This window comes from Rhincodon typus, chromosome 38, assembly GCF_021869965.1.
Source record: "Rhincodon typus isolate 14 chromosome 38, sRhiTyp1.1, whole genome shotgun sequence".
Classification (NCBI taxonomy): Eukaryota; Metazoa; Chordata; class Chondrichthyes; order Orectolobiformes; family Rhincodontidae; genus Rhincodon; species Rhincodon typus.
In genome coordinates this window covers 463,665-478,914 of record NC_063369.1, presented here as the reverse complement: position 1 = coordinate 478,914, position 15,250 = coordinate 463,665, and the positions used below count along the sequence as shown (strand labels likewise).

Genomic DNA, 15,250 nt, shown 5'->3' with positions numbered 1-15,250 from the left:
TAAATCAAATCATTTACAACATTAAACATTGGGGACGGTTACATGAATAGGAAAGGATTAGAGGGATATGGGCCAAATGTAGGCAAATGGGGCTATTTCTGTGAATTAATTGAACTTTGAACTTAATTCATAAGTTTGGTTTTGATAAGTTTGCCCAAATTGTTGGTCAATATGCACATTGGGAATCCTATGGTTCTATGTGCTACAGGGTTGGTCTTGTCATAAATCTTGTAAAAAGTGTTCCAACTGTTTGCTAACCTTGCAAGTTTGACACGCATAGTGTATGTCATTGCTGTCTTGTGGAACTGTGGCCTCCTTGATCAGTGTCTCAAAAAAAACCCCAAAAGAATGCGGATGCTGGAAATCAGAAACAAAAATGAAAATTGCTGAAAAACTCAGTCATATGTGGGGAGAAAGCAAAATTAACGTTTTGGGTCCGGTGACCCTCCTTGATCACTGTTATGCCTCATTGGTTTAGTGTGCTGAAAATCAAGTTCCACTGTTCATGGAGATATCACCAAATTTAAAGATCAGATCAATCTATGCTACTTTCCCTAAATTCCCTGTCCCTTTAGACCCAAGGTAACAGGAAACAACAGTTTCTGTCCTGAAGAAAAATGACCATTTATTACAAATAAACACTTTCAAGCTATTGTACAAGGCCATGCGTCATTGATGTGTAACACTACTTGTTAAAAATCTAGAGGTAAGTGTGCAGCTGGAGGCCAGGCAGCACCAGAGGAGCAGGAAAGTTGACGTTTCAGGAAATTGTGAACAAGGGTCCCGACCCAAAACATCAACTTTCCTGCTGCTCAGATGCTGCCTGGCCTGCTGTGTTTCTCCAGCTTCACACTGTGTTATCTCTGACTCCAGCATCTGCAGTTCTTACTGTCTCTTGCTAAAAATCTAGCCCGTTATAAACCCCACACATTTTCAAACAGATTAAAAGACATTGTTATCAGGGATGAAAAGCTGGGAAAGCAGTTTAATGGCCCTAGTCCACAGGGTTTACTGAGACAATCCTTTTGCTTGTCAGGATTTTCTATTCTTCAGCCTCATTTTTTTTTCACCGGGTTCTTTTCTCTTTGCAGACGGTGCAAGTGATTGGTGCATTGACTGCAAAGTCTCATAGTCACAGGATAAAAGCCACAACTTACAGCAACCGGTGAGGGAAAATAAACTGGCTTCCCTTGTGGTTTAGTTATTTAACTGGAGACAAAATCACACCACTTACCCTTTTGGAAGTCACACCCACTCAATTGTCCAGGAACCAGATTTGTTGTCCAGCTGATGGCCCTTGTCATCCATAACTAGTCACAATGCTAGAAACTAATCAGCTATTAGTTGATTCTCACTGTGGGGGATAAAAACCAGCCCCGGTGCTAGCCCTTCTGTGAAATTTCTCCCTAAAGTCATTGTGAGTCAGAGGCTGGCAGTAAATGCTGGTCCATCCAATGATGCCCACATCTCATGAGCGAATTAAATAAAACCCATCTTCACTGCCTTCACAAAGCAGCGTGTAAACAAAGGGAAAACTGAAGGAACTGCGGATGCTGTAAATCAGGAACAAAAACAGAAGTTGCTGAAAAAAGCTCAGCAGGTCTGGCAGCATCTGTGAAGAAAAAAAAATCAGAGTTCTGAGGAAGGGTCACCGGACCCGAAATGTTAACTGATTTTTTTTCTTCAGATGCTGTCAGAACCGGTGAGCTTTTCCAGCAACTTCTGTTCCGATTGTAAACAAAGAGTTTCGTAACTTGTTGAAAGTGCAGCAATCCCTTCTGCGATCTTTGGTTTTAAGAATCCTTTCCCATATCAGTCCACAATCAATAATATGGAATATAAAGATATGATCTTTACCTAGGATCATTGTTCACCGTTTGAAATGAGCAAAATACCCTCACTTTGAGTTGAACAATGTTCATATACCTCAAATTACCCTGGAAATAAAAAGACTTTCAGGCATTTAAACGAGGTTTCATATTGCTGTTCAGCGGCTACATGAGTGGGATTTTCTGCAGACTGTCAGTCCCAATAGATGTTCTGCCCACTACATAGTTGAGCGATGCTGTAGATGGAGTTGGGTATGACCCCAGATACCCATTGACTGAATCAAAAAGCACACTTTCAGGGGTAAATGATAGGCTGAGTACAGACTGTGATCAACAGTACTCTATTTCACATCTCTGAGCAAAACGGGTGCAGTTAGGTTTAATCCTGTGATTGGATAGTTGAATAATCTTGAGTATTTAAAACCAACTACAAATTTAAAACGAGTCGAGCATTTCATGTGGCTAATTTGGTCTTGCTAGAGCTGTCATACGTTCATGCACAGGAACCTGTTCTGTGTAAGTAAAATCCTGTGCTTTGGTTGAATTACATAACAATTATAAAATTCTGATGGAACTGGACAAACTGGATGCAGTGATGATGTTTCCCACTGGCTGAGTGATCTAGAACAAGGGGTCAATGTCTCAGTATATGTAATTGGCTATTTGGATTGAGCTAAATCTGTTCACTGTGGGGTGAGCCTGTGGGATTCTCTACCACTGAAAGCTATGGAGGCAAAGTCACTGAATACATTTAATGAAGAAATAGATTTCTAGACCGTAAAGCCGTCGAAGATTAAGAGGAGAGAGAATCGAGTATGATGTTGAGATAGAGGATCAGCCATGGTCACATTGAATGGCAGAGCGGTCTCAGTGGCTCAAATGGCCTACTGTTTCTTTTTTTTTGTTGTTGTTGTAGGAATGTTTGGGAAACCTGTACCTCTTCTTGGCTTTCTCCAGGGCAGCACCTCAGTTACCCTGTCATTTCTCCTGTTGTATAAATGATTGTGATTGTAGGGTGACACAGTGGCTAGCAATGCTACCTCTCAGTGCCAGGGACCTGGGTTCGATTCCACCCTTGGGTGACTGTATGGAGTTTGCGCATTCTCCCTCTGTCTGTGTGGGTTTTCTCTGGGTTTCCTCCCTAAATCCAAAGATGTGCAGATTAGGTGGATTGGCCATGTTAAATTGTCATAGTGTCCAGGGATGTGTAGACTAGGTGGATTAGCCCTGGGAAATGCAGGGTTACAGGGATAAGTAGGGGGTGGATCTGGGTGGGATGCTGCTCAGGGTAGCTGTGGACTCAATGGGCTGAATGACCTGCTTCCAGACTGTAGGGATTCTGAGCTTGAAATTTGGCATTCTTGCACTTGCCCTGATGAGTGCAAAGTGAAAGGTTTCAGCAACACCTTGCTCTCGTTCCCCCTCCCTGCTGTCGCTCCAGCAGTTTTCAGCTTGTCAATACATAAATACCACTGGACAAGGTCTTGTTTCAGCCATTATATTACAATGCTCTGTTCTCTGATGATGACTATATGAACTGTGTTCATTCACATACACAGCACCCTATTCTTCTTCAGCAAAGGGAATATGTCCCCAAATTGCAGCTTTCCTTTTCACTAAGGAAAGGGCTATGGAGATGAGCAGTTGATTTTGTATTCGGGTGGCATCTTGCTGATCATCAGAATCAGCTTGCCAGGTATGAATCTAACCGGTTAACTAAGACAGCAGTTCCTAGCGCTCTTGTCATATACTGATTAGCATTCCTACCTCTGAGCCAGGAAAACCCAGGTTCAAGTCCCTTCTGCTCCAGAGGTGTGTAAAACATCTCTGCAATCAATCTATTCACACACATGAGACAGCAGTTCCTGCTCAATCTTCATACCAACCATAGTCCAACCAGTCAATGTCTGTTTCCTTTGCTGGGCAAAATTGTTCCCTTTCTAGAGTTTTTGTCTTGCATTTCAATCCTGATGAGTGCTAAATAAAAAACTTCAGCTTTGTGTGTGGTTTGAACAATGTTTAAGTTCTGTACTTCTAAGCAATTATTTTAAGGTGTGCTGCCATTAATTGGTGTTTGTTCAACCCATCACTTACTGAGAAGGATTGAGTCTCGGCTGGGCTCCTTTTCAGAATTACTCACTTAGTCACTGGCTGGGTAGTGAGGTGCTACAGGAAGGAAGGACACTTTGAGTTTGGAGCTGAGACACGTTATAGCAGCGTTGAGAAAAGTTTACTGCGTCTAACCCTATGCCATCTACCCTGGGAATGCCTGATCTAGACAGTTCATAGGCATATTTACTCAGTACCTAGCCCATGCTGTCCCTAAAGCAGAGTGTTTGCTGGCAGTAGGTGCATGACATGGGAAGTGTTTGAATCTTCAGCACCAACAACCTGTGTTCCAAGATCAGAAGTAGTTCAAACCCTTTTGAGCTATTTCTAATCTAAAACGGCCATATTTTTACTTGTCTTTGTATTGAAGCTGTAATTCTTGTATCCTGTTTCTTGCAGGCTACATTGGTGTGGTGAACAGAAGTCAAAAAGATATTGATGGTAAGAAGGACATCTGTGCAGCCATAGCGGCTGAGAGGAAGTTTTTCCTGTCTCACCCCTCGTACCGCCATATGGCTGATCGCATGGGGACTCCACACTTACAGAAGATACTCAACCAGGTGAGGCATTTACAAAGCTATGTGGGAATATGCTTCCCACACTGTTTTTGCCTGTCATTGGCACATCCTGCACCCCCCAAAAAAAAACTGTGAATGCCTTAATACATTTTATGACTCTGCACTGGGATAAAGTACCATCAGTTGCTCACTAAAAGCCCAGAATTTCATTTCTTTGGAGTATCTATGAGCTTCAACTAAGCATTTCTCCTGAACATGACACCAGCAGTGTCCTGCCAGAGTTCTGGTGTACTGATCAGTTACTGAGACCCTGACTGTGATCATGTCACTAACTTGATCCATGTTGGTGCTGCACTGCGATCTGGTAGTCCCTCGACTCAAGAGCTAAGCCTTGATGAATTTGTGCTGAAATTGGAGATTGGCCAATATTTATATCTTGCTCTTTGACCCTACCCTCCATTTGTGCTCTGAAAGTGGTGACGCTGTTTAGTTAATCCTGTCAAGGAAATGTCCAGACATACTTGAATAGCTTTTGCTAACATAGTGAGTGGCACAGAAGTTGAAAATGATCAGATTTTGGGAAGGAGGACTATTTGCAATGTTGTCATTGAGAGGCTGTTGCAAAGGGCCAGTAAATGAGATCAACACCATCTTCTAGTTTTTGCCTATGTTGCTGCAGTTTACTGTTCATTATTTTTCCTTTTTTTTTATTGTGACCCAGCAATTGACGAATCACATCCGTGAAACCTTGCCCGCACTGAGGAACAAGTTACAGAGTCAGATGCTATCCCTGGAGAAAGAGGTTGAGGAATATAAAAACTTTCGACCAGATGATCCCACCAGGAAAACCAAGGCACTCCTCCAGTAAGTGGAGCAGGTTGGGTGGGCAGTGCAGGGACTGTACTGAAGGACAGTTAGCCATTGTTGTTCTCTCTGTCTCCTGTGTTATCCACCTTGTGTCTCTCCTCCGTGTCCTGTTGCTTGAGCATTTTCCCTTTTTGGGAAAATGCTCAAGTGAAGCAACCCAGATAGAGATCATCAGGATGCAGTTTAATGTCTGGATGTATTTGGGCAGAAACTGACATTGCTCACAGTTTGCTGAAAGGCACACTACAGCTCACTTGGTGAAGTTACATGTTGTGCTATATAATTACTCTCAAGCAGCACATCTGCTTCCTTGATGCAGCTGTCTATCTCTGAGCTCCAGCTCAAGCTGTGAGAACCTTTTCTGCTTTTCTGCCATGGCTGGCACTGCTGCTTCTCGGTGCCAGGGACCTAGGTTCAGTTCCACCCTTGGGCAATTGTCTGTCTCTGGAGAGTTTGCACATTTTCCCAGTTTCTGTGTGCTCTGGTTTTCTCACACTGTCCAAATGTGCAAGTTAGGTGGATTGGCGATGCTAAATTGCCCATAGTGTCCAGGGATGTGCAGGGTAGGTGGGTTAGCTGTGGGAAAATGCAGGGTTACAGGATGGGAGGTTATAGGTTAGGAGGGTGGGTCTGGGTGGGATGTTTTACAAATGGCCTACTTCCACACGGTAGGGATTCTATGACTGGTGACGTGAAAATGATGGATATGTGACTTCTTTTTGTGCCTTAAATAGTTTCATGTTTTCTGTTAGTGAGTCAGGAGGTTGTGGGGTCAAGTCCAACTCCAGAATAATCTAGATCGAGATTTACAGACTGAGGTGCTGGTCTTTCTAAGACACCACTTGCTTGGTGAGGTGAACATTGCGTGGCACCATCATTAAGGGAGAAAGTGTCCTGGTCAACATTCCTCCCTTAACTAACACACCAAAAATAGTTTCTTAGTCTTATTGGTATTTATAAGAGCATATTGTGACAAGCAGCTGTCATTTTTGCCTAAATAAAGTCACTGCATTTACAAGCAATTGAGATAGTGCGTGGAACTATAAGTCTCTCTTTCAATACTGGTGTTCTGGCCCCTAGGATGGTGCAGCAATTTGGAGTGGACTTTGAGAAGAGAATCGAAGGCTCGGGTGACCAGGTGGATACAGTGGAACTGTCTGGAGGTGCAAGAATTAACCGCATCTTCCATGAGCGATTCCCATTTGAGCTAGTGAAGGTGAGGTGACCCTGCAATTTTTTGGGGGGAAGCAAGGAGTGTTGATAGTTATCTTGACGGTAGGAGACAAAGACTGATGGTTATCTTAAGTGTACTCTATCAATGTGAATTCCTCTTTATCTTTCAGTTGCTTATGGTTGTAACTGTTGATTCGTATTCCCCGTACAGATGGAATTTGATGAAAAAGAGCTGCGAAGAGAAATCAGCTACGCAATCAAAAATATCCATGGTGTCAGGCAAGTATTGTTGGCCATATGAATTGCAATAGTTGAAGGAGGATAATGTGAATGAAGCTCTTACTTTCACACTCTACACCAGAGTAAAAGGAGCAGAAGCTGCACAGCAGGTGGGATACTCGAACAAGTCGCACCAGTGTACTGTCTACACAGTGAATGCTGCAGTGTTCTGACCCAGGGTTCCCTTGAAAACAATTTTTTGTCTGTGCCTGGTTTTCTCAGTACACTATCGCATTAAATTTATTTGTGTGGTATGTAAGTTAAACATGGCCTGTGTGTCTATGCACCCAAGTCACGGAATGGGAACATTGCCAACTCATTAATGGTGTATAGTGTAGTGTTGCTGTTTGAACAGGGTGTTGACTGCATCTGTTGCTTAAGTGTTCAAGATTTACTGATTTAGTGACTTATAAAGTTCAACTAAAATATTTCCAATTAAATTTCTCAGTCGCAGTAAAGTTTTGTGTATAGTGCCATGTAGAATGATTCTATGTGAACACTGTTGAAGGTGACAGTAGGTTCAGGAAGGAGTTGCAGAGCTCTATGTTGGGAATGTTGCTCCAAACTTAGTTCTGATTGTTCGTTGGCTTTGAGGACAACTAATCTGTGGAAGTTTTCCCATGCTTCACCTCTTCTAATTGTTTAACACCTTTTTTATATTTGCACTGTTTGTGTTGGCTTTATTCGTTTAACAATTCATTTTTGATCTGACCTGGTGCAAGCTCGGCTTTTAGATGAGGTGGGAATCAGAAACTTTAGGAAACTGAATGACCCGGACACTGTCCCTAGGTGGAGTGGGGCAGTGTGGGGCAGGATATACAGTGCATCCTGGGGAGTGTCTTTCTGGAGGTTGGAATGTCTCTGCAGTCTGGTGATGTGCTTCGTTGTTCACTGCTCCTTAAATCCAATTAAAGGTCTTAATTGCCCTGAATTCCTGTTGGCCATATGTATGTGTGTCTGATGATCCCAGTCCTTGTCCTGCTGATAGGGGTGCATGTGGTGGGTCTACCTCAGACATGGTGAAATAATTGTACTGCAATCTCCTAAGAATGACCCACCTATACAACCAAAACCCAGGACTTTTGGGAAATAGTCAACCTCCAAATAGATGCTTTGTAGACACTGAGCTGGGTCTTGTGTTCTTCCTTGTGTTGTGTTGACTTGCTTTTCCCTTTTTTGTTTTGCTTTTTATCTCTCCTTCCCCCGGCTGTAGAACGGGGCTCTTCACCCCAGACTTGGCATTTGACGCAATAGTGAAAAAGCAGGTGGTGAAGCTGAAAACACCGTGTTTGAAGTGTGTGGACATGGTTATCCAGGAGTTGGTAAACACTGTCAGACAGTGCACACTCAAGGTATCTCTGCCTCGGAGGCTCGCCTTGCACCAGCAGCTTAAACTGTGTCATTGTGTATGCATGATCTAACATTTAAACTGTCTGCTGGGTGAGAGGAGCACTTGGGGCATGGGCGAGAAACATGTGGCTGTACCAACCTACAGCCTCAGCCACGAGCCCTGGCACGCACTGTGTGGGCAGCTTTTAGTTGGAGATGGCAGAGGATGAAAGAGCCAAGTCAGCAGCATAAGTCAATCAGTCCTTTCGGTGTAGCACTGTTGTTAACAGGACGTCCTTTCAGACAGAAGGGAGAGGGGGAGTGAAAGAGAGAGAGAGAGGGAGGGAGGGAGAGAGATGGGATCTGGGCTATTTATTGTACCTCTCTTCCGCTCAGGCCCTACTCTGGTATTTTTCTTCCTTCATCCCCACTCAATCCTGTTTGTGTTGCCATCCCCCACAACCCACATTTCTCTCCTTACTCCCTACCCTTTCCTTGTTTATCTAGTTCCTCTGTCTGCCTATGCCCTTCTGTAATGTGTGGGGGCAATGGGTGCTGATGGTTAGACAAAGCTCCACACGATTTGCTGGTGCTCCTGTCCTCTTCTTAAATGCATAGAGATGTAGTACAGTTTAAATGTGTGTTTTACTGTAGAAACTAGACTGAAAGACTTTTCCTAAGTGTTGATAGGGATTGTGTATTTTTGTGTGTTGGGATGATGCTAGTTTGATGAATTTACTGTTCAACCTCCCACATATTTGGTCCTGGTACCGATTTGGGAGTTGTTGCAAAAACAGTGGTACATTAAATTGGCTGTGTGTTCCTTCAGCTGTCCTAGCCCTTGGGACTTTTTGGAAAAATGCTGGTTTTACCCTGAAGTGACGCAGGTAATACCTTGCTGTCGCAGTTGAGTGACTGAAATCATCTGGAGTTTTATAGTTGGGGTTGTAAAGGGATGTAGTTCTGATATTCTTTTGCTGCAGAGTATGTTAAGGCCTGTTGGAACTAGTCCAACAGTTGTAGTTATTTAGTTTGAGTCAGTGAGACCTTTAACCAGGCCAATCCAATCCTGAAACCAATTTGATGTCATGTTACTGAAGTGACTAATTACAAATGCTGCCTTGTCAATATTTATGCACACTGCTGTAACAGGTTCCAAATAATTCATTCCTGGCAGCAGGACTCAAATTCATTCTTCTGGTTGTATCCAGATTTTTTTGTTAATTTCCAAACTGCTTGAATTTAATATCTGCTCAATCACTGAGGACCTCCACCTCCCCCCAAAAAAATCCAAGCTAAAGGAACACACAGTATCTATAATGGTTTGTCAAAAACGATGTTGCATGCATTACTAAGCAGGGATAAGCAAACTGAGCAGTCTGGGCCCTGTGTGAGTGCTGAGAGCTGGGCTAGGCATCAGTTTTTATAACATCTGTGTTTGAACCAGTCGTACTGAGGCTCCAGACGATGGGGAGAGGCTTGGCTGAGGGTGCAGCATGCCTTGTGTCCTGTGGCACTCTCCCCACTTCAGACTCTGTCTCATTATGTGGATATTGGAGGCTGAAGAAAGTTTGCCCCCTCTCCACTCCCAGGAAACAGTTTGTGGCTGGATTGCTTCCTTCTGATACACCTGAGCAGCTAAAGAAATGTTCGTGATGGGAAGTGAGCTCAGTATTTAACTGCAAAACTGTTCCCTATTCCTGAAGCCTGCACAATATCTTTTTCTGAGACCCACAGTGCTGACACAGTATGCCTTGGTTCAGTTTGCTGATCTTGGTGATGGACATGCTAACTCTCTTGCATTCTCTGTCTATTTTTGTTTTTTCCTCCCCCACTTTGTCTCTTGCTCGCGCTATCTTGGTGCCTCTGTTTCCACATTACCCCAATCCTGTCCTCGTCCCTGTTTTCTCTGTTCTGTACTGCTTTGTAGGACGGGGCTGTTCACCCCAGACATGGCATTCGAAGCCATAGTGAAAAAGCAAGTGCACAAGTTGAAGGAGCCGTGCCTGAAGTGCATTGATATGGTGGTCTCTGAACTGGCGACTGTCATCAGAAAGTGTAGTGACAAGGTATGATAGCATTGAAACTGATGTGGGACCCTCCATCAATGATCGAGCTACTTAGTGAGGCTGCCCACAGGGACACCTCATCTCCTTTATTCAATCTTGAACCACCTTCAAGCAGGTGATTCTCCCAATCGATTATACAAAGGGAACAGTGTCACTGACCACACTGTTTGATAGAGGGTATTGCCACAGTCATGACTTCCTGGAGAAGCTGGCTTCACATCCCAGGGGCAGCAGTGAGTTAGTCCCATCATGTTCGTGGAGGGAGAGGAGGTGAGCCAGTGTGATACGGATTTGTAAAGGGTCATCGACTGGAGCACAAAGGAAGGTGAAATTAGAACCTGGGACAGGGTTTGTGGGATTGCGGGGGGGGCACGGAAAGTGAGAGAACCCAGGGTGTAAGGTTGTCGGGGTGGTAGGTGGGGGGGGTTGTAGGTGAGCGAGAACCCAGGGTTTAAGGTGGGTGGGATGTTCAAGAAACCAAGCCTGGTGGGTTGGAGGGGGAGAGTCAATAGCAGGTGAACCTGTCTACATTATGCAGACTCAATACACCCGACAGGGGTCTAGCTCTGTAACCTACTCCTTGACAGCATAGAGTTACTTCAGTAACTGAGCTGTAGAAATGTAATATTCCAGGTTTTAGACCTATTAAGCATTCCCATTTTGAATGCTCCAAAATTTGCCTTAATGTTCACTTTATTTGTGCTGTAGTCTGGTAGTTCACTGAATGCCATGCAGGGCTTCTAAGTTTCATCTGAATCAGAATCAGCACTTCACACAATTCCCATCTTTGCATATCCTGTCTCGGCTGGTGCCTCTATTTGTTGCTGTTCTGAGTGTTTTCTGTTCTCCACATTGAGTTTTGAACTGTTTTGCCTTTCCTGGCTCTAGTGAAATGAGAATGTGTGTTCTGCCTCATAGTACTGTAACTGGATTGTGCTCTTCACTGAGCTTTCTGAATGGTCAGGTTGATAGACATCATCCTCTTCATTTGCCTGACCACTTGCTATTCTCTTTGCTGCTAGTTTCTCCAATCAGTCTGCTTTGGCTCATTTCTGCTGCTGATAACTCCTCTGATCCAGGGTTTCCTGTTCTGCCTGTTCCCATAGTTTGGGCTTGGGTCACTGTTTCCAAGAGATTGTTGCTAAACTTTTACTTGATACTGTCTGTCCCACAGTCTGCCTGCTCAGTGTGTACGTGCTGTCCTTAATGCTCATTCAGCTCCGTCTTGTCGGGCTGCTGTCTAGCTGTTTGCTTTGGTTGTGATGAATCTTTGAATAAAGCTGAACATCACCCATATTAATCCCTTCCATTTAAATATTTTATGCAGCAACAAATGCAGTTTTAATCAAAGCTTTCTCCCATTGTGGCTGGTTTCTGTTGTCTGGTGATGTGATGAGAATGAGCTTGCTGTGTTTCTCAGTGAATCTGATCTGCAGCTGGTCAGGTTCCTTCTCACTGTACTGACCTATTTGTGACTGTTGGTTTGAGTTAGACCCCAGAAAACTGCAGTGCTGTCTGCTTTCCTCCTCCTGCAGCTCAACTCCTTTCCTAGGTTACGAGAGGAGACAGAGAGGATCGTAACCACTCACGTCCGAGATCGGGAGGGAAAGACCAAGGATCAGGTCAGTGAGTACCTGCTGGCTGGCATAATGAGCTATGTAGCATCATAACCAGGGCTGAAGGACAGCTCCATGGGTCACAACACAAAATAAAAAGACTTCTATCCAGTTACCAAGGCGATCAGTTCAGTGCAGTGTGAAAGCAGGCCATTTGACCCATCAAGTCCACACCCACCCTCTGAACAGCCTCTCACCCATCCCTGTAACCCTGCATATACCATGGCTAATCCACCTAGCCTGCACATCTTTGGACACTGTGGGCAATTTAGCATGGCCAATCCTCTTAGCCTGCACGACTGTGGGAGGAAACCGGAGCACCTGGAGAAAACCCTCGTAGTCATGGGGACGATATGCAAACTCCATGCAGACAATCACCTGAGGGTAGAATTGAACTCTGGTCCCTGGCACTGAGGTAACAGTGCTAACCACTGAGCCACCATGCTGCCCAATAAATTGCGTTATTACAAAAATAACTTATTCAATAAGGATGCAATAATTAGTTAACATATAGTTAGTAATATAGTAGTATAAATGCTTATCCGTCTAAATATCCCCAAAACACACACAACTCTCACTCTTCAAAAAAGGAAAGGAAATAGATTTCTCTGCAGAGTTTGGCTTTCTGAAAAACAAAACCCAATTCTAATGGGCCATTCTTGAAGGTAAAACTATAAAGCTCAGTATCTTCCAGATCTGTTGCTATGATGATATGGCAGGTGTGGTCAAATCTTGATCATGCGTTGTTGTCTCTGAAATCTTGCACTTACAGCCTGCTTAGGAAATACAAATCTTGAGATGTTTTTTCAAACTCTTTCAAAAAAAAATAAATAAGTTTCATCTTGAACTTGTGAAAAATCAGTTGAGCAGCTTGTTATTGGCGAGCTTTTCTCTAACATGGCTCATTCTCAGCAGACTTTAGTCCAACTGAGCTAGTTCTTACCAGGCTCCTTTCCAACTGAACCAGATAGAAAAAGCACGTCTCCAAATAGCCAAGCAAGCAGATATCAACTTGTGATTTACAGGAAGCATTGTTTCTTTTCAAGAACAAAAGGTCCTGTAGACTTTGAATAGCCCCTTCTAAAGAAACTAAGCTAGGTGTTTCCATAAAACTGAAGTAAATCCATTTTCCACAATTTTTCAAAACTGAAGCGTTCAAGTAATATTAAATATCAAACATTTTTGTATCTGTACTCATGCATAATTATTCCCTTAATGACATGCCCAATTTAATATTTTGTCTTTGGGAACTGGTCGTCATCAATAAGTTGTGCATATACACCAAGGACATGTTTGCAGCAGCTTTCACCTGTACCTGATCTCTTCTAGATCCTTTTATTGATTGACATCGAACTGTCCTATATCAACACAAACCACGAGGACTTCATCGGATTTGCAAAGTAAGTGTGGAAGGTGAGAAGTAAGAATGTGATAAATAGGAGCAGGAGTCACCAGGCAGCCACTTAAGGTTGCTCAATCAGTCAAGATAATCCGAGTTGATAATCTATTTCACTCCACTTTCCCATCCTTGACCTTAATTCCCTTGGTATCCAGTTATCAATCATTTTTGGCATTGAATACAATCATTGATTAAGCATCTACAACACTGGAGAATTACAAGTTTTTTTTATTAGTTCATGAGATGTGAGCATCGCTGGCTGGGCCAGCTTATTTGGCTATCCTAATCTTGAAGGTGGTAGTGAGGAACTGCAAATCCATGGAGTGTAGAGTGAGATCCAGGATTTGACTATTGATTGTGAAGGAATGGTAATATATTTCCAACTCTGGTTGGTTTATGACTTAGAGGGAATCTTACTGGCGATGTTTGTCCGATGCATCTGCTGCCCTTGACCTTCCAGATGCTCAAGCTCTCAGAAGTTGCTGCTAAAGGAGGCCTGGTTATTTGCTGCACTGTCTCTGGGGGATGCAGTGGCAGGGTGTCGATGTTATGGGGACATGGGTTTGAATCCCACCATGCCAGATAGTGAAATATTTATTTGATAAAATCTGGAATTATAAATTGTTAATCGTGACCATGTAACCACTTTCCTAAAAATCTGTCTAATGTCCTTAAAGTAAACAGTGAATCGTCTGGTCCATATGTGAATCCAGACCCATAGCAATGTGGTCACCCTTTAACCACCCTCTGAAATGGCCTAGAGAGCAAATAATTTCAAGGGCAAGTGTAGTAATTGGCAGCCAATGCCAAACTTGCATGTGATTCCCACGTCCAAAGCAAGAATAAAGAATCTTGTAGATGACACACTAGTGGTGGTTGATAGTTTGCCAGTTAAGCAGGCTACTTTGACCTGGCAGTTTTAACTTATTTTAGTCTTAAATAGCTGAACTTTATCCTGAAACTGTGCCCTCTCGTTCTCTGCTCTGTAGTCAGGAAAAGTGCTTCTCCGTATTTATCTGTAATATGGAGAAGGAGAAAGTCGAACCCCTCTGATAATTAACCCAAAATACCATCCCCAATCAGTTTCGGTGGGAGTAGAACTTCCTTTCTACTCGTTAACGCAAAATATCCAGAGTAACTCTCGTTGTCCCTTGTCATGTTAAGTGTAATTAAATGAAAGGAATCCCTGATATGCACTTCATAAGCAACAAGTAACTATTTATTTATTTAACCCTAACAGTGAACAAATTAACAGAACTACTAACAAACTGAAGAATTCCCCTCTAACTACTATTTCATTATAAAACAAGATTCTAATCGTATGCTGTTCCAATAAACACAGGCCCCGCTTATATAAATCCAAGTAATAAAAAAAACAATAAATTAAAACTTAGTTTCTCAAAGTTCACACTGAACGTGTCCCTCTGAATGCTTTGCCTTCTCCACTGTCTCTCCAGCTTTCCTTATGCTGATCCTGCTGTCGGGGATGTTTTCTGTGTAATTTTTTCTGTGAGGAACAGCTTGAAGTGCCATGGTACCTTTTTTTTAAAGGGAGCTTAATGAGTTTTGTTTGAGAGCTCGGTTTATTTCACAGATGACTGATTTGCTTTTATTTCAGATGGCAGTTGGCTCTCACTGATTCTTTTTTTTTTTCAAAACCCCCTTCTTATATGCCCCCAATGACTCATCAATTTCTTATAATATGATTAGTTTCAGGTTGTCAGAACCATCAGTTTAAAATTCAGTTGGCTCTCACTAACTGAGGGGTTGGTTTAAATTAATTGGCTGAGTCCAGCTTGTTAACAAAACATCAAAACAAGACTGCTGTTTTACCTGCCAGCTGTAAGGCATTTTGTCCCAGTTTGGAGGTCTCTGTATAGTACTTGCAAACTTCTAAGCACAGACAAAGCACAATCTTTTAAAGGGATCATGCATTGCTTCTCTCCACTATTATTTTTACAAACACATTCTATCTTCCTGTCTTTCAATTCATGAGTATTCTACACAACTTACTCCCCTTAAGAGGAAATGAGCTGTCATTATGAAAAGATGGCTTCAGTTT

General features: G+C 43.0%; 1 protein-coding gene across 11 annotated transcripts in view; it reads left to right on the top strand.

Moving 5' to 3' along the window:
* The window catches only part of dnm2a (dynamin 2a), a 67,893-nt gene that overhangs the window by 24,205 nt on the left and 28,438 nt on the right, over window positions 1–15,250 (top strand). For 6 of the 11 annotated variants that reach the window (XM_048618042.1, XM_048618041.1, XM_048618044.1 and 3 more), the window contains exons 6-12: window positions 4,338–4,498; window positions 5,178–5,320; window positions 6,404–6,539; window positions 6,708–6,775; window positions 10,035–10,173; window positions 11,709–11,795; window positions 13,119–13,189. In XM_048618042.1, the coding sequence (XP_048473999.1) occupies window positions 4,338–4,498; window positions 5,178–5,320; window positions 6,404–6,539; window positions 6,708–6,775; window positions 10,035–10,173; window positions 11,709–11,795; window positions 13,119–13,189 (805 nt within the window). Of the gene's footprint in view, window positions 1–4,337; window positions 4,499–5,177; window positions 5,321–6,403; window positions 6,540–6,707; window positions 6,776–7,988; window positions 8,128–10,034; window positions 10,174–11,708; window positions 11,796–13,118; window positions 13,190–15,250 lie in introns of all 11 variants that reach the window. The other 5 variants (XM_048618040.1, XM_048618043.1, XM_048618037.1 and 2 more) reach the window with 1 other exon arrangement.